This window comes from Macaca nemestrina, chromosome 1 (genome assembly GCF_043159975.1).
Source record: "Macaca nemestrina isolate mMacNem1 chromosome 1, mMacNem.hap1, whole genome shotgun sequence".
NCBI lineage: Eukaryota > Metazoa > Chordata > Mammalia > Primates > Cercopithecidae > Macaca > Macaca nemestrina.
Genome location: NC_092125.1, coordinates 8340245 through 8360163, shown reverse-complemented (window position 1 = coordinate 8360163; position 19919 = coordinate 8340245). Strand labels below are relative to the sequence as shown.

The window sequence follows — 19919 nt, the reverse complement described above, 5'->3', positions numbered from 1 at the left end:
AGTTATCACTTGCCAATGTCAGGCAAGTAATAAGGGGCAAAGATCCAGATGTTCTGACCTCAATGCCACACTTCTTTTCTTTCTTTTTTCTGAGACGGAGTTTCGCTCTTGTCAACCAGGCTGGAGTACAACGGTGCGATCTTGGCTCACTGCAACCTCTGCCTCCCGGGCTCAAGAGAGTCTCCTGCCTCAGCCTCCCGAGTAGCTGGGATTACAGGCGCCTGCCACCATGACCCACTACTTTTTATACTTTTAGTAGAGATGGGGTTTCACCACTTGGGCCAGGCTGGTCTCGAACTCCTGATCTCAGGTGATCCACCCACCTCAGCCTCCCAAAGTGCTGGGATTACAGGTGTGAGCCACCAGACCAGGCACACATTTCTTAACCACTATGCCACACAGTGCCATGCAGGTATATTGAACTGGGGAAAATGCATTGGTAACCAAAAGATCTCAATACTAGCTTATGACTCTGGTGTCAATTAAATCTGTGACCTAATCCTAGCTGAGTCACAATATTTTGGGGTTCCAGCTTTCTCATCTGTAAAATCTTTAATTTGTGGATGAAGAGTTCTGGGCATGTCCAGTGTTTAAGATTCATGGCTGGATGCAAAAGAAAGAGATAGTCCAGAAATGCAATCTAGAGAAGTGCTAGAAATATGACAGAGTGCCAAACTTTTCTTTGTAAAGTGATAAGCCATGATCTTTTTATGACTCTGTTAAGACTGATGATGCAATTCTTTCCCTATATAGCTCATGAAGGAAACCAGGGAGTCCTAAGTGGTGCTTTGCTTTTCTTAGGAAGTAAGTGTCTTGCCAGTTACTCTTACAGTGTTTATGGTAAGACCATTTTGTTTTAAAATTCAATTTATAAAGAAATACTTGTGTTGGGCTTAAGTATGCATGGCTTTAGCATTCATTTTACTTGAATACATGAGCCTTTGTGACTACGTGGGTTTTCCAGGAAGATAATAGCAATGAGCTAAATTTCAAGAACTGAAGATCCTAACTCTGAATAATTGCACCTCTAATTTTGGGTTGGTCTTTCCAGCAATGCAAATCTTAATGCAAATGTGAATGTCTAAGGTTCAAAAGCCATTATCTCAAACAAGAATGTTAGATATGAGCCAATGGAGACAAAGAACAAAATTACATTCACAATTAGCCAACAATAAATTCCTTCCCATTTCACTCAGACCCTGAAATACAGCAACATATTTGTGAGAAAGACAAAATGCCACCTACCTTGCTTCAAGCTCCCAGAAAGTGGTGTCATCGGACAGCCATGGGTTAGAAGGATCAGGTGGCAAGAGAAACGGGTCGTATTCTAAATACTGTTCCGTGTAACCTAGTAGACTAGGGAGAAAAAACATTTCCACTTTCTTTAGTTTTCTGACTGGGGTTACAGCCAGTCCAAAGCAAGGAAAACAATATAAAAATGTGGGACCAAGGAATTCTTGCTCACTTAAAGAATGAAATCCAATGGCAATCTTCATGTTTCAATAACTTTCATGCAACAACTTATTGTGCTTTTTGGCAGAAAACTGTGGCTAAAGATTCCATCTCTCCTCATGCCTAAGCTATATAAATCAATATCCCTTGTTTAACATGAAGCACTATGGAAGAGGTCAGTGTGTGAAGGGCACCGCTAAGAGTCAGTTCCGATCTTTGGTTAATCAGTCCACCCACAGCAGAACAGATTTTAGCTAACTTAGAGAAGGGCTTAAAAGGGAAATTCTGTCGAAAGTATTTACAGGAATTAAGTAAAATGGGAGCCACTGACAAGTTTTTTAAATGTATATACAAAATTTAAAAAGGGAGAAGGGAAAGAAGTTGGAGAGGCAGGAGCTGGCAATGCCCAAAAGTGAAGAATATGAATGGCATTAAGAACAGATTTAAATGAAGAAAGGGAAAATATCTAACATTTGAGTTTCATTCATATTCTGAAGTCAGGCAGGAACAGTGTCAATTGTTACTGTTAAAGTAAGTTTATAGAGAAGCTCCAAGTTGCCAAAAGGTAATCAATAAACGGAAAGTTTCATGTCTTCCGGCAGGAGTGAAAAGGCTAGACTCTGCAGAATTATCCGCTGTATCTGATTCTTAGTTGAACAAGGACTGGACGTCTAGGCATTTAAGACAATTATAATCATTCTGTCATTTAAACTACGTCAAAAGAGTTCTTTGAAAATTTTTCTATGTGCAAAAAGGAAAACAAAATCACATTACTTATAGGATTTTAATTATCTGTCCCAACAGCTGTCTTTCATTTTTAAACACATTTAATTGTCATAAGAAATTTTAAAATTTATGTAGACACTTTGAAATACTCACCTGTCAGCGACTTTTGACATTTTTAACCGATGTCTATCTAACTGTATTTGCCAATATTTTATCTGAAAAGAGGATGAGAGAAGGAGTTACATAAGTAATGACATGTTCACAATTTTCTACTCTAAATCATGATCGACTGGGCAATTCTGAACAAGAGTATATTCTATGTCAGTACAATTTCAAAGTTGGTTAAAAAAATAAAAGCAGAGGGCTTCTAAAGAGTTGACAAAATGAAATGTTGGAATGTGAACACAACTGATATCACTTTAGAACAGCAATGAGTTTGACCATTCTGCCTACTTTAATGAAATGTAATTTTATTTTAAAATTGTAGAGATTTTGCTGGGTGCAGTGGCTCACGCCTGTAATCCTAGCACTTTGGGAGGTCGAGGTGGGCGCATCACTTGAGCCCAGGAATTCGAGACCAGCCTGGCCAACATAGTGAGACCCTGTCTGTAAAAATATATACAAAAATTAGCAAGGTGTAGTGGTGCAGCTACTATAGTCCCAGCTACTCTGGGGGCTGAGGCAGGAGGATCACTTGGGACTTTGAAGCAGAGGTTGCAGTGAGCTGAGATCACACCACTGCACTACAGTCTGGGTGACAGAGCAAGACTCTGTTTCAAAAAAATAAAAAACAAAATTGTAGAGATTTTAAACATTCATTCATGGTGAATACCTAAATCCAGAATCATACTTCCCTCCAAATTTAGAAAATTATTTATTACTATAATTTCAAAATAAATCCTATCTCCTAATACCAAGAAAGCATCAATATGTGTTTTGAGAATAATTTTTATCAGCAATTCATGACAAATGCTCACATGGAATAATCACGCACAGAAAACTTTAATTAAAAACTCCCTGAATGACTTTTCCTTCCTGATTATTATAAATCTACTAGAAAAGTATATATTACACTCTTGATAAACCGTATTATAATAAAATATTAAGGGAAAAGAGTCAAAATGAGAATAAAGCCCCATGACTGAACCAGTCAAGAAATTTAACTATTATTTGATTTGAAATACTGGAGTTTGCTTTGAACTATTACTTGGATATTATTATAATATTACTTGGATAGTTTAGCATGACTCCATGACTGTACACCAGTGTTGATAAGAAAAAACTTCAAGAGGTAGAGAGAAATCACCACTGTGGAAAGGAAGAATAAGCACTCTTGTGAAGAAAATGTCCTATCATTGGATATGGGAAGTGTGACAATGTTCTCAACCTCTTGTCCTCTTACTCTTTAAAACAGAGCTTTGGGGTACAAAGTAACTATTGATGATGGAGTCACCTACAAATCAGCATAGGTGATTTTTACAACTGGTTAGAGGAACAAGGATTTGGGTAAATAAAGAGTGAGGGGTTTTGAAAATCATTACTATATATTGATACATTTTCAAGTAATTACAATACTTAAAATTAGAACATTTTATTATCTTTTAACTGCAAATCTTCCATATGAAACAGGCAATCATACAAATAACCTTTAAAAATACCCACTATTAACATTTACGCTTTGGTTTTCATAGCTGTTACTCTGTAAACCTTTAACAGGTCATCTCATAGGTTGACTCACCTGTTGTTGTAACTCATCTTCTGTTGGAGGTTTAGTTTCTGGTGTGGGTGTGTGGGTAGGACTGTGACTTCTAATATCATTTTGTAAACCATAGACAGACTATATTAAAATAAAAAATAAACATTTTAGGACAAAATATCATTTACAGTCACAGACTTTCTAAAAAGTAACTCTAGCATAAATTCAATAAGGTCTCTCAAAGCTTATTTGATTAAGCTTCTTATCAAAATTCAAAAGACACTGCTATGATAAATATATGCATATAAAATAGAAGCACATCTCTGAAAAAAATGTAGTTAGATTATTAACTTTGACAAAATAATTGATTATATGTAGAGAACAAGGTGCATGTGATAAACTTTGAGAGCAGGCTTGGAATACCAAGTTGGAGAATGTCAACACTAAGTAATGTTTCATAAGCATTCATTTAAGAAAATAGAGAGGTGGATGCAGAATAGAATAGAATAGAAATGTAATAACCCAAAAGAAGATTTAAAAATAACTTGATATTTTACATAGAAATTAAATGGAACACTGAGGAGACTGACAAGTCAAGAATTCTATTGCTGATTTGATTTCTGATGGTGCAATAGAAGACACCGGGGTACTCCTATTCTCTGTATCAACAGTGGGTTATTTACTTCACCACACTGGCCTTTCTATTGGGTGCCATTTGCAAACATCAGTGACCCCAGAGGCGTCATGCATCTTTGGAATTCTCAATACCCTTGTACTTTTTTATTAACTTGTCAAAAGGTGAGACCTACTACTTAGGAAGACTCTTTTTTGAGAAAGGTGCATTGCTTAGTAAGTATAAATAAAGATCTGGTGACTAAAGGGATGAAAAACTATCTGTAATTGAGTGTGAGACATCTCACATGTCAACTCAAGGAAGAAGCCAAATTATTTTTTCTTGAAAATTATACTATTCCTTTAAAATAAAGAATTTAATGGGTGTTACTGAGCACTTTTTCTTTGGACATGAGCAAGAAGAACAAGGGCATAATAAAACTGCATGAACTCCATAAAATTAGTACCAGATAAGGTTTGCAAAGACACTTTAGATGAGGTTAGATCCAGATGCCTAATGATGCCAATTTTCAGGCCAGTCACCAAGCTTGCCAATATCTCTAAATTCAATGTATTTTTGTTCCTGATCCACTTTCACTAGGACCTTACGTCCACTTACATTACCTCTTGACTCTGTATCTGCACCTTTCGGATGCGGTTTTGCCCTTGTGTCTCCCCCTGCTCCGTCCTTTTTTTTTATTTTATTTTTTGAGACAGAGTCTCATTCTGTCATCCAGGCTGGAGTGCAGTGGCATAATCTTGGCTCACCACAACCTCCTCCTGGGTTCAAGTGATTCTCTTGCCTCAGCCTCCCCAGTAGCTGAGATTACAGGCACATGCCACCACGCCTGGGTAATTTTTGCATTTTTAGTAGAGACAGGGTTTCACCATGTTGGTCAGGCTGGTCTTGAACTCCTGACCTCAGGTGACCCACCCGCCTTGGCCTCCCAAAGTGCTGGGATTACAGGCGTGAGCCACTGTGCCTGGCCTCCATCCTTTTTTTGGTGCTCTCATCCTTTCTTTAATAGATTTTAACTTGGATTTAATCATTGGGATTATCTGTTCCCAGACTATCTTGAGTAGGCCTCTTCAATGCCCTTCTCTTGCCCTAGCACCAGACCCTTGGGAACCCAATTCCCATTACTGAAGACATCCACTTCTGTTTTCTTTTTTTATAATGCCAAACAAGAGGCAGCAAATGGCCATCCATTTCAACACAAGGATTTGCTCATATGCTTTAAATTTACCCTGAACAGGATGGAGCTGAATGGCTTAAACTAGCCCTTTTATTTCACTTATTTTTTCACTCATTCATTCATTCAACATTTATTGAACACTTACTATATACTGGATATAGTGCTAAGCATTACGGAAATACAAATAAAATAGATGTGCTTCTTTCTGCACTGGAACTCACAACCCAGTGGAAGGGAAAGAAGTTACACAGGCAATTACACAAATAAATATATGACTAAAAATGCGGTAAGTATTATGAAACAGAAAAGAATAACAAGCATAGGGACTGGAATATAAAGTGATTTAATTTACACTGAAGGAATGGAAATGGCCCAAGCTGATACTAGCCATATTTGAACATGATTAAATAAAACAACCTTCTGAATTCTGAAATAACAGTAGAGGTTGATTTAAAAAAAAAATTATGTGGTGTATATACATAATGGAACACTATTTAGTCTTTATAGAACGAGAAATTCTGTCATTTGCAATAACACGGATGAGCCTAGAGGACATTATGTTTAGTTAAATAACCTAGGCAGAGAGGTATTTACCATAGAATTACACTTACATGTGGAATATAAAAAAGTCGAAGTAGAGAGTAGAGTGACAGTTACCAGAGGCTGGGATAGTGGGTGGGAAAAGAAAGATCTCGGTCAATGGGTATAAAGTCAGTTAGCTAGGAGGAATAAGCCCTAGTGTTCTATTGGACAGCAAGGTGACTATTGTTAATAATAATGTATTACATATTTCAAAGTAACTAAAAGAGAGGATTTTAAATGTTCTTGCCACAAAAAAGATAAATATTTGTGGTGACGAATATGTTGATTACTCTGATTTGTTCATTCCGTGGTATATATGTTTATTGAATATTACCTCATAAATATGTGCAATTATTATTTGTCAATTAAAATTAGGCAACAGAGAGATCACCAATTATATAATAGTTGTACCTTTCAGTATCTGCTATTTTTTCAATTGTATCACCTTATTTTTTGAAAACAAAAATAAAAAGACTCTGAGACTTGAAGTTTCCATTCTTTTTTAACTTGGTTTAATTATTTAAAGTTTTTAAGTAATAATCTACAGGTCATGTAAACACTGCTTATAAAAAATAGCTAATGGTTTAAACAGTAAGTTTTTGGGCTAAGAGAAAAAAATAAAAGACTGCTAGAAAAACACAGCAATTCGTGGTATCATGAAAGTAAAATGACCCATAATTTATCTTTTATCTCTACATTTCTATAATGATTTCAACATTTATGCATTTCCTGTAAACTCCGTAGAGGTCCCATAAGAGGTCGGGTATGGTGGCTCACGCCTGTGATCCCAGTAGTTTGGGAGGCCGAGGCGGGCATATCACAAGATCAGGAGATAGAGACCACCCTGGCCAACATGGTGAAACCCCATCTCTACTGAAAATACAAAATTAGCCGGGTATGGTGGCACATGCGTGTAGTCCCAGCTACTCAGGAGGCTGATGCAGGAGAATCACTTGAACCCGGGAGGCAGAGGTTGCAGTGAGCCAAGATTGCACCACTGCATTCCAGTCTGGTGACAGAGCAAGACTCTGTCTCAAAAACAACAACAACAACAACAACAACAAAAACCAGAGACCATGACCCAAACCATTGGGAAGTGTTGCTTAAAACATCTTCCAGGCACCTGGCTACTGGCTCTGAAGTTACTGCAGAGTTTCCATTTCTTGTCTTACATAAAATTCAACATCAGGAGGTCTCTCTTTCACCAATCTGAGCACTGTTCATTTCCTGGGGATAGTGATAGCTTTTAACTTTGATTGTTGGCTACAATGAAAACAGCCGAGAAGAATATAATTTTATATGTGGGGATTATTTTATGGACAAAGGGGGCAAAGAGATTAATCCTATTTTGGCAGGCAAGTTATGAAAATTATTTGCAATGTAAAAGGCTTTGCATGTTTTGGAAAAAAATGTATTCAAATTGTGGTACAGGGTGGGGTGGCATAGAGCTAGAAACAGGTAGGGTTAGAGAGGAAGAGAAATAAAATCTCTTAATGCAGCAGGGGGAAAATCAAAGTAACTAATTGAGATCCATTTTCAGTTTCAATAGCAAAATCATTTATTTGCAATACTTTGGCTTGATTAACATGTTCTTTTATTCCCTATGGTGCTAAGACAAGCACTTTTTCATATACAGTGCCATCTATTTATTCATTAAATAAAATAGATTTGGCTTCCTACATAAATCATAGGTGATTTCCCTTGACATTTTAGAAGATAACTAGAAAAATTATCCTTTTTTTTTTTAAGGTGGGGGGTGGGGGTTTGCTATGGTCTGAATGTTTGTGTCTCTCCAAAATTCATATGTTGAAATCCTCAACCCCTAATGTGATGGTATTAAAAGGTAGGGACTTTGGGAGATGACTAGGTATGAGGGTGAAGCCCTTGTGAATGGGATTAGTGCCCTTATAAAGAGGCCTGAGGGAGCTCATCTGCATATTCCACGATGTGAGGACACAGTGAGAAGGCAAGGCATCATCTTTGAAGCACAGAGTGAGCTCGTGAAAGATATGAAATCTGCTGGTGCCATGTTATTGGACTTCTCAGACTCCAGAATTGTGAGCAATACATTTCTGTTGTTTATAAATTACCCAGTCTAAGATATTTTGTCACAGCAACTCAAACAGACCAAGAACCAAGTCAGAGACTGTAAAATAGAAACCACAAAGTACAAGATGCCTTTCTGTGTTTCCATGTGAAATGTAATCACTGGGGCTTTTCTGACTGGCTGACGTGGTAATAGTTCTCTTTCTTTCAGGGTTGCTCAGTGGAACTGGAGAACAGACTCTGACCATATCTGACACAATATGGAGAAAGCCAGTACAGAGAAAGAAGCAGAGAGAAGGCGACCAGAGAGAGAGCGTGAGAGAGCTGGGTCCACTCACACCCCTGGGCCAGCTCGACCCCTGCCTGCCACAAGGTTTCAGACCATGAATCAGAAAAGTCCCCTCTTGGCCTGGTGTGGTGGCTCATGCCTGTAATCCCAGCACTTAGGGAGGCTGAGGCGAGTGGATCCCCTGAGGTCAGGAGTTTCAGACCAGTCTAGCCAACATGGTGAAACCCCATCTCTACTAAAAATACAAAATGAGCAGAGTGTGGTGGCACATGCCTGTAGTCCCAGCTACTTGGGAGGCTGAGACAGGAGAATCACTTGAACCTGAGAGGCAGAGGCTGCAGTGAGCCGAGGTTCCGCCACTACACTCCAGCCTGGGCAAGAGAGAGAGAGACTCCATTTCAAAAAAAAGTAAAGTCCCCTCTTTATTCATTCTCATTTAAGCAATTTTTATTGCCTGCACCTTTACTATACCCTGTACTCAACACACTTTTGTGTTGCTCTAAGATATGAGTAGTTTATTCTGTTCAGTAACACGTTAAAATGTAAATGTACACATGTTGTATATGGAGTTGAGGACACATCCATATTTTATGCAGAAACAGCTACAACCACTGGATTATTAATAGTGGGAAAACCAGACAGCTAATTATACATTTGCTGTTGTTCTTCTAGGATGTGCACATTAGCTTTTCACTGATGCTGTTAACTGTAATATTTAGTGCCATGATGTCCAAATGAAGGTGACAGAGGAAAAGGAGAACAGGATAGGAAATAGCTTACTGTTATTTTGAAATATGGGCGCTAACGTTACAGGACGGAGCCCAAAGTGTGGATTCAGTCACACACATGCAGATGCTCTTACCATTTCCCTCAGGCTTTGTGTCCTAGGACCCCTCTAGCTATTGTCCTACAGAAGGATACAGCCTGTGGTGGTGAATTTTGTGTCAACTTGGCTGGCTCATAGTACTCAGATATGTGGACAAATATTACTCTGGATGTTTCTGTGATGGTGTTTATTGGATGGGATTAACATTCAAATCAACGGACTTTAAGTAAAGCAGGTTGCCCTCCATAATGCAGGTGGGCCTCACCCAATCAGCTGAAGGCCTTAATAGAACAAAGGCTGACCTCCCCTGAGCAAGAAGGGATTCTGCCTCCAGACTGCCTTTTTTGTTGTTGCTTGTTGTTTTGAAGAAGAAGGATATTTACTCTTAAAAAAAAAAGTGTTATCCCACAAAAAGATGTACAGATTTGAAAAACACTTATTTTACTGTATTAAACAAACAGAAAAACAGGCAGAGGAGGTCCAGATGACAGAATTGAAGCAGCTCTGTACAAAAATAAAGATGGTACAATTATGTGACTTCAAAGAAAATGACTTAAAAAATTCACAAACATCTTCATGTTTCTAATAATATATTAATGCGCAAAATATCAAAAATACAAAGTCTAGGTGTATTCCATGCAGGTTTATGATAAACTATTGAACTTCTATTTAATGCATTTACTTTTATAAGCCTTCTCTGTCTAGAAGTACAAACTATACAAGTACATACATGTTGGTATTTTACCATGAAAATTTTAGTTTTCATCTCAAACTAGTGATTTGTCTTTTTACCCGTACTTATAATACATTTCACTTCCATTATAAGACATGTAATACCTTTCTAGTGATACATTTTAATCAATATATTTTTTAAATATTGATTTTTAAATGAATCTTTTTAGTGCTATGACATGATGGCCTTAATTTAACAGCTGAAGCATGATATGGTAACTATATTGTACTGTTTAATTCGCAGCTATAGGAAAATGTTTGAGTTTTAAAATATAACCAAGATGAGGCTAGATGGTAATAAACACTAAAATACTAGAAAACAGTGAATGAATAAATAATATGTTTTTTTCATCAGGGGCTGTTCATTATTTTGCTTTTAGAAACCTGGAAGAAATTGTCTTGAGTTTCAAATGTTCTGGTAAATCTAGTCGTTTCTTAGCCTCCTCAATGTCGCTGGGAATTGCTGAAATAAGTGACTCCAAAGAAAGTTCTTTTCTGGTTTGAGGTAGGCAACAACGGCCGCATTGGGGATTTCCCCATAGAATCCTCTTTGAAGGTATGCGGGATAAGCCTTTCCATGGACTTCTTCGTATTCTTGTGGTAGGGGTCCATCCTATGCTCACCACCACCTAAAGGCCATCTCCACTTCCAACCCTGGCCCAACCATAATAAATGACGATGGATACATCAACTGTAAGATTAGCTACTAAGCTTGTTCAGGAAGATTAGCTGCGGGGATGCCCAGCTGCCTGGAGCCACGGCCGAAGCCCCACACCACTTGGGCCCGGCAGAAGCGGCGCAGATGCCTCATGTTACAGTCCAGTCCGCTCAGGACATGGGCTGCAGCCGGGTCGAATGTTTTGCGGAGCCGCCATCGACGCAGTGCCCGGACCCTGGACCAGAGCGGGTGGGGCGAAGGCATGGCCGTGAGCTCTGCCTGCCGCTGGGGTGCACCAGGGGCTTGGCGACAAGACAACACGCTGAGGTGGGTCCCTGATGCCAGCAACCCAGCAAAAGCTTCCCGGCGACACAAGAGCTGTGTCTTTGGATTTGAACTGCTACTCTTCCCTAGGTCTCCAGCCTGTTGGCCTCCCACATCAGAGTTTGAACTCGCCAAGCCTCAATAATCCTGTGAGCCAATGCCTTAATATAAGTCTCTTTCTCCCCCTCTCCCGCCCCCCACTCTCTGTTTCTGGTTCGGTTTCTTTGGAGAACTCTGGCTAATACAGAATCTATTACAGTCAAAATTAATAGTATCAGACTCAAGAACATCAGGCAGACGGTTCCCCTTCAAACTTACCTAGATTAGGCTGATTTCTTTCTGGCTATGCTACATTATCATTCTTTCATAGATCCTTGAGAAAACACATTTTTACCTATTTTCTTATATTGTAGTATATTCTAATTAAAAAGAAAGACTTGAAAATGGACTAACTGTAGATTCTTAACATAGCTCAAATCATCCATACAGCAAAGTCTTTGCTTCTTATATTTGATAAACATGTCAAAAATTCAACAATTAGATACAACATTCCCAAATGAAATGTGGAATGACTCTGATATTCTTCAGGCACTTATGCTAGACTGTTAGTTGAGGGATTTACTGGGTCCTTTACTCTTGTTATGGCATGTAATCACAGGAAAATTGTTACAGCTCGCTCCCAAAGAAATGGACAGCAGCTCTCCTTGCTACGAGCATTATCTGCTTTCAAAGATTAAGCGTGTTCCGTAGGTTCCACTTCCTGAGCAGCCGCAGTATAAAGACTGGGGCCGACCACACAGCCGGGAGGACGCGCTACAGTGATAGCCCAATTATGGCGGAAGGGAAGGGTGGTTTCCAGGGGCGACTGGCTGGCCTCTGTGGCTTGGGATCTCACAGTGTCGCCTGCTCCGCAGACACAGAGCTGTGGACCTCTCAGGGGGGTGAAACAGCTTGCTGATTGCTGTCAAGATATTCACTGATAAAATGCAGTGGCAATTACAAGCACAAATCACTTAAATTCCCTTTGTCATATGTCACGGGTGGAGTTGTGTCCCCTCCCCCAAATTCTTACGTTGCATCCCTATCCCCCAACACAGCTGTATTTGGAGATCCGGCCTGTGAAGAGGAAATGGTTAGGTGGGGTTATAGGGTGGGAACTAATACAATAGAACTGATGTCCTTTTAAGAAGAAGAAGAGACCCAGAGTTGGTTGTTGTGTTTTGTTTTTCTCTCTGTCTCTATGCACACACAGGAAAAGCCACTGAGCATAGGAGAAGGCGGCCATCCCCAAGCCAGGAAGAGACACTCCACAGGAACTGAACTTGCCACCACCCTGATCTTGAACTTCTAGTTTCCGTAACTATGAGGTAACAAATTCCTACTCTTTAAACCACCTAGTTTGCGGTATTTTGTTAAGGCGGCCCCAGCAGACTACATAAAGCTTAACGAAATCATATACTTATATCCATGTACAGACATTTGTCTCCTTGCTCAATACCTGTACCCTTATGAGACCATGAATTAGGGGGAGCAAGGCCCTGACTGTCCCATTTACTGTGGAGTACCTAAAGCCCAGGACATGTCTGGCATAGAGCAGAGACTCCTTAATTTTGCTAATTCAGTGGATCATTACAGTTCCTAAACAACTATGAGCATATCATAGTTGTATACTTCATATCATATGAAGTATCAGTGGTGATACTTCTAAAACAAACATATTAGTATGTGGCTTGGAGTCGTACAACCTTCCATGCAAAATAACATTATCTTCTGTGAAGATTCTAGCAAATTGAACACTTCTGACTGTGAGAAACTATATGTATCAAAAGGTGAGAAAAATCAGTTTTCTCCAACGGTGGAAAATAAGGGCATACCTGTTAATTGCTGTCAGATTTTTCAGGACTTTTGTTTTCTCCTGGCAAATGTTAGCGCCAGACAGCTCTGGAGTGAGGCCCTGTCATTCTATCATTATTGATTCACAAGAAATGAGATGTTATCGAAACAAAGAGAGCTAGATCTCAATGATTCTTTTTTTTTTACAATATTTCACCTTGCAATGCCTCATTGGCTTTTCATCATTAAATGAGGGCTGATGGTATGTGAAGAACAACATTGTAAACGAATGCTTCTCAAATGTTCAAAAAGAAGGGTGCCATGTGAAACACGAGAAAGATGATCAATACTGAAGATGGTGCCGAAAAGAGAGTATAAATGATGCCTTTATTGTGTCTAAGTGCCATCTTGTCAATTCATGTGCTTTGTCTTCTGAATCACAGCATGTCTGGGTTAGTGTCTGTTGGGGGAAACAGGACACCCAATAAAGTATTTCGAAGAGTAATTTCACTATTCAGAAAGTGGAGAGAGGTGGCTTAATGCACTTTTTGGAGCGCTGATAGCATTTTTGAATCTTGTTCTGCAAAACTAGTTCTTGGTGCCCTCAGGCTGTGCTGTGAGCAGAAGATGAAAGCAATTAAGCAGGGCCAGCCACGAGAGACAGACCAGACAGGCTTGCTTTGGTCTGACTTCACCTCTCCCTCAGAGAGTTCCTAGGGGCAGATACATTTGAGCACCACATCTGAGTTGGTTTTGTGGTGCTTTGCTTCGGCTTGTTTATCCTAACATCAAGGTAAACTGCCTTAAAAGAAAGAAAAGGTACCTGGACCATACTGGGGCCTTTGAACATGAAGCTATATGTTTCTAGGGATAGGAGAAAAGGTAACATAAAATAAGACTAGAAAAAAAAATTGGGTGCTTACTGCAGGGACACAGACTCTGGTAAACACTATGGCTGAGGAAATACTAAGGAAATAGTCACAGAAAAGAAGACCTTGAAGTTTGTGGGATGTATTAATCCTGCAGGACCAATCAACAAGCTGTGTTCTCAAAGTGACTGCTACAGGCCAGAAATTCTTGTGTACATCAAGCACGTTTTATGGAATGAATAAAAATCCCTTCTAGTTGTACGTGTTGTTTTAAAAAATATGTAGAGACTATCGCTATGCGTTTTCAAAGGGTTATTTAAAATGTCACTGAACTTGGAATAGCTTCCCCTGCACCCTGCACACCGATATTCTCTCAGAAAACGAACACTGAAATACAACCACTGTCTTATGGTTGTGTTACAAAATTCTAGTGTTAAGAGGGGGTCCCTGCACTCTTTCTGTAATTAAATATCTTTTAGATGTCACCCTTTCCTCGGGTTTTAAAATGCCCTTCTCTCATTAGTGTCAGGTTTTCTAAGGATGATTTCCTTAGAAAAATCATCCTTAGATTTCCTTAGAAATCATCGTTAGAAAACCTCCATCTTCTTTTCCTCCTTTCCTGGGCTCTGAAGGCCACACCCTTCTCTGGGAGAGGGGAGGGGTCCTCCGCTTCCTGTTCCTCTCTTGTCAGTTAGTCAGTACCACCGCTCTGTCTTGGGACCCTGGTGTGCTTGAGCATCAGGATGGGGCTATTCTTGAGGAAGGGAGGGCTGTGGAAGGCTGGGAAGAGTGAGGAAGATACTCCATGACATGGGAAGAAAGTGTTCATGGCTGACGTCCTGTAAACAATGCAATCCATCACCAAGATCAGCACAACAGATGTCAGTTTTACCTTCCGTGTTTTGTGGGGGTTTCTCATTCTGGATGATTTCTTAATGTCCACTTCAGTTGTATTTACACATCCAGGCTGGAAATGGAAAAACAGAGAGACAAATGAATCTTTGGGTATGAAATTTCCGACCAGGACAATCATGAATGACTCGCTCTCCAGAGCCCAAGCAAATGCCACAATGACACAGATCAAGGGAAGTGTTTTCTGGATGGCCACAGCCAGTCCCATCAGCAGTGGCCAGTCATAAAAGACATGATACTTCTTAACTCTTAAAGGCCTTCAGATGCCATCTTCAAATAACTCCCAGAGAAACAGGAAAAAGAAATAGTTGGGCTGCACATGTGAAAGTGGTGTCAATATTTGTAGCCACAAACCCGACAGAAAGAGTGAGGCGCTCCTGGACAAACGGGCCGATCCCCCTTGCTGGTTATCTGCAGACAGCCTCTTGCAGAGTTCCCTCTTTATAAAAAGTGAGGCTGGGCCGGGCGCAGTAACTCATGCCTGTAATCCAAGCACTTTGGGAAGCTGAGGTGGGTGGATTGCCTGAGGTAAGGAGTTCGAGACCAGCCTGGCCAACGTGGTGAAACTGTCTCTCTACTAAAAATATAAAAAATTAGCTGGGCGTGGTGGTGGGCACCTGTAATCCCAGATACTCGGGAGGCTGAGGCAGGAGAATCACTTGAACATGGGAGGTGGAGGTTGCAGTGAACTGAGATCGCACCATTGCACTCCAGCCTGGGCGACAAGAGCGAAACTCATCGCAAAAAATTAAAAAAAAAAAAAAAGGCTGTTATTAGATGGGTGGCTTGCTTTTCCCAAGTTGGAAAGCTCAAATGGCATTTAGTTGAGCCAGCTCAACTCCCAGAATGAACTGTCTTACAGGGATTGTGAAACCCAGTGACTAGGAATCTTTGTTTGCCAGAGACAGAATATACAATGGTTAACATGTGAAAGATGGAGAAAGAAACTGGTAAATAAGATGCCATGCTGCTTCTGATAAATTCCCGACCTTCCTTTTCCTTAAGGGCAGGTGAACCCCTTTAAAGCAGAGGGGTTGGAGAAGTATCGGCAGCCTGCTGTTAGTTTCCTGACAACCTCAGGAGTCTCATCTTGTCGGATTTATTGTTCTGTTGCACAGAAACAAATAGCTGCAAGCTTCTTCTTGTATATTTGGAGGAGGAGTGGGAGGAAGGGGGAAGAAGAGGGGAAGGGAGAGAATATGAATCAGGAAACAGAGAAGACAGGAGATTCAAAAATACAGGGTAGCTTAAATGTAGAAAGGGCTTAGACATCACACATCCTTTAGAAGAGATGAGAAGTTAATGGCTGCATGGACTGTGTTTCCTTTACTTTCGGTGCAGGATTTAAGGATGTCTGGTATTAGTAAAAAACATCAGCCAGGCGCGGTGGCTCACGCCTGTAATCCCTGCACTTTGGGAGGCCGAGGTGGATGGATCATGAGGTCAGGAGTTCAAAACCAGCCTGGCCAACATGGTGAACCCCATCTCTACTGAAAATACAAAAATTAGCTGGACGTGGTGGCAGGCGCCTGTAGTCCCAGCTTCTCTGGAGGCTGAGGCAGGATAATCACTTGAACTCAGGAGACAGAGGTTGTGGTGAGCTGAGATCGCGCCACTGCACTCCAGCCTGTGCGACAAGAGCGAAACTCTATCTCAAAACAAACAAACAAACCATCAAGTTGCATGTCTCTGCTCAATTTCTCTGCTTCTTCCCACAGATTGCAAGAAATTAAAGCATTAGATGTCCTTAGAAGTGACTCCAGAGAAAGTGTGAATGCGGAAGTCTTCTGTGGAGTTGGGATGGGGTTGGGAAGGAAGGGCAAAAAGGCAGAGCTGCTGTGATTGGCAGAGTCAGCTGTTCACTACAGTAACAGGAATCAGCTCATTGTGTAATGAGGATAGAGGACACTTTCCTTAAAGAACCATCTCCTGCTAGCACAGCCGTTGGGCAAAAACTCCACCATAATATTATAATGGATAAGGAAGTAAATGAGGAAAACATTTTTTCTCTTTTTTTGTAGAATATGTATGTACTACACATACACACACACACACACTGTACTGCAAACATTAAACAAATTATGAGTTTGGTGTGCGTATCTATTTAGGAATAGAAATCACTGGTTCGGCACAGTGGTCGGCTTGGCCGTGTAGGAGGGAGGAAGGGCGCCCAGCTGGGTGGGACTAATTTCCTAAGCGACACCGAGCAATGCACTAAACTACCCCAGCATCTGGTTGCTGAGTATCTGATATTCTGGTTTGATTTTTTTTATGGTTGGCCTAGGCATTCGTTTTTTCAAAAGACCCCTGGGATTTTAATATGCAGCCAGAGTTTACAACCATTGATCTAGGTGTAACAAAGACAAGGTTTTTAAAACACTAAAGGATCGAGTTTTCATTTTCGATTCAATTTCTATTTCTTTGCAACCTTCCATCCCTAAGCCTGAGCCATAATGGAAAGGAAAGCAGTAAAATTCTTTAAACTCCTATCAACATATCAGGAGCCAAGCACAGTGCCAGGTGCAGTGGCTTATGCCTGTAATCTCAGCAGTTTGAGAGACTGAGGTGGGAGGATCACTTGCTTTGAGGAGTCTGAGGCTGCAGTGAGCTGTGACTGAGCCACCACACTCCAGCCTGAGTGACAGGGTGAGATTTTGTCTCTCTCTCTCTCTTGCTCTCTCTTTTTTTTTTAAAGAGCCAAGTATGATAAGATACGTCATGGAGATTGTTTTTCTATATGTTAAGGGATGGGAAAAATTAGGATATAATATCCAGGAAAAGGAAAGCATGTTTCTTCATGACCTGGAGGCAAAGAAAGAGAAAGGTAAGATACTGAGCTCAGCAGGTGCCTCATTTTTCTCCTCTGTGGAAGAAACTCGAAGAAGGAGAGGTAACAGGGAGGAATAAAAAATCCCACACAAGTATGAGGTAGCCTGTGAGGTAGTTAGTCCCATGCCCATAGAAGCAGCTCCACATGTGATCAGAGTCAACATGAATTTTATATCATATGGGTGGTAGCAAGAAAGATGAGCTTAAGGCAGTGCTTCCCAACCCTCTCATGTGGCAGTCGAGGCATCTGGAATTTCTTGCATGCCACAGTAGTAAAAGGCACAGAAGATCTAAGAATAGTGGGTGGATGGGAGACTGAGGTTGGGACAAAGGCCACAGCATGCAGGGATTTTATGCTGGAAGCAGATGTCTGAAACAGACTTCAGCAGTGAGTTCCAGGTGATGAGATGGTACCTGTTGCAGCTGTCCTGGGAGCAGCCCACACTAACCTGCCTATAGCAGAAATCGACAAGGATCTGGAAGATGTTCTGCAGGTGCTTGGCTCTCAGGCCCCACTGCACAAGATTGTAAAAACAAAGCCTCTGGACTCCAAACTCTCTTCCAAAACCAGTGTTGGATAGCAGCAGAGAAAGACTGAGAAAACTGAAAGTGTGATCATTTATCCACAAATGAGCGAGTCATCTAAACCAACTATTTCGATATGGTGGCATGCAGAGCACATGCATTGAAACCTATCCTTCAAAAAGGTTTCTGAGAAAACTATGTCAATTATAGAAAATACAGAAACTGTATTTTCTTTATACATCTGAGGAAGCTGAACTAATTTGAACTCTAAAACTCCTTCCATAACGAGCTAGGATTCCAAATCAATTTTACTTCACACCAGGGGGAATAATTAACAAATGGCCCTGGAAATTGTGTCAACCATTGAAGGCATAAAGTGGAAAGATCCCCTCCCCAGAGGAACATATCTGACTGTCAGTCCTGAAAGAAATTAGAAGTTTCATCCTCATGTTTAAAAGATGATGCCCTTTTAAATTTGATTAATGAACCATTAGCTTACATCTGACATTCCCACTTGAGCCAATTATTAACACCACTAATCAGCAAATTAATAAGAAAGCATTGATTTTAAAAGTAAATGTTATTAGAGACTGAACTGTAAGATATGTTTTATAACCCGGCTCCCATCCCAGGAAAATAAAATCTGCCAGTTCAAAATTTGTTACTAATGACTAAATGGTTAAAATAGTAATCTGGATCTGGGATGCTTGTCTCAGAGGCCTTGTAATTTCTAAGGAGGCCTCACGGGACAGCTAATGGTTCAACAGATCTATGATATCTAAGTCAACTAGGAAATTCTTGAAGATTAAAAAAGCTTAGAGGCCCAAAGTTGTCTGGTATACTTCTGAATAATTAAGGTCATGACTCAGTGCTGATAACCCCTGAATAACTGCTTTCAGAAGTCATGCACTGTGGTAAGTGAAATATGGCAATAATTTTTCTTGAATTCTCTTATGTATTCAATAAATATTTCTTTCTGCATCTAATTGTGAGATCTTGTGACACATGGTGAATTACAGAAACGAAGGCATGAGCCGTATCCCAGTAACTTCCTGATACAATAAGAACGACAGACACATGAATAATCAGAATATGGGAGCATAATGACTAAGTGGAAGTTGACACAGAGCATTATAGGACAACAGAACATTCCAGACATCCATTTTTTTTTTTTTTTTTTCTGAGACGGAGTTTCACTCTTGTGCCCAGGCTGGAGTGCAACAGTGCAATCTTGGCTCACTGCAACCTCCGCCTCCTGGGTTCAAGTGATCCTCTTGTCTCAGCCTCTCAAGTATCTGGGATTACAGGTGGGTGCCACCACGCCCAGCTAATTTTTTGTATTTTTAGTAGAGACAAGGTTTTGCCATGTTGGCCAGGCTGGTCTCGAACTCCTGACCTCAGGTGATCCTGAGGCCTCCCAAAGTGCTGGGATTACAGGTATGAGTCACTGCGCCCGGCCAAGACAGACATCCATTCTTACCCGCAGTCTGTTGGTTCTCCTCAACACGGCAAACAATATTCCTGTAAACGTTGTTTTTAAGCAATTTTTCAATCTCGATGAGACTATGTTGTTTTTGGTTACTTAAAAAAAATCAATTATCTTTTTGATGCATATATAATACGTACCACTAGCTGGCACCAGACCTTCATGAAATTCGTAAAATTAGTTTCTGCAGAGCTAAACATATCTATCTTCCCAATAAGATATAAATAACATTATCGTTACCAAGTAGACATTCCACTAAAATGTTCAAATATATACTATTTGCTGGATACAGTATTAAGCACATGGTATTGTAGGATGTAAGGAGT

At 40.3% G+C, this 19919-nt stretch overlaps 1 protein-coding gene and 1 pseudogene across 6 annotated transcripts in view; both read right to left on the bottom strand.

Moving 5' to 3' along the window:
• The window catches only part of LOC105474645 (regulator of G protein signaling 7), a 569035-nt gene that overhangs the window by 35401 nt on the left and 513715 nt on the right, over positions 1–19919 (bottom strand). For all 6 annotated transcript variants that reach the window (XM_011729459.3, XM_011729461.3, XM_071073718.1 and 3 more), the window contains 4 exons: positions 14734–14808; positions 3917–4015; positions 2332–2393; positions 1246–1356 (listed from right to left, as the gene is read on the bottom strand). In XM_011729459.3, the coding sequence (XP_011727761.1) occupies positions 1246–1356; positions 2332–2393; positions 3917–4015; positions 14734–14808 (347 nt within the window). The remainder of the gene's footprint in view (positions 1–1245; positions 1357–2331; positions 2394–3916; positions 4016–14733; positions 14809–19919) is intronic.
• Positions 3917–14727, bottom strand: LOC105474644 (riboflavin kinase pseudogene; annotated as a pseudogene).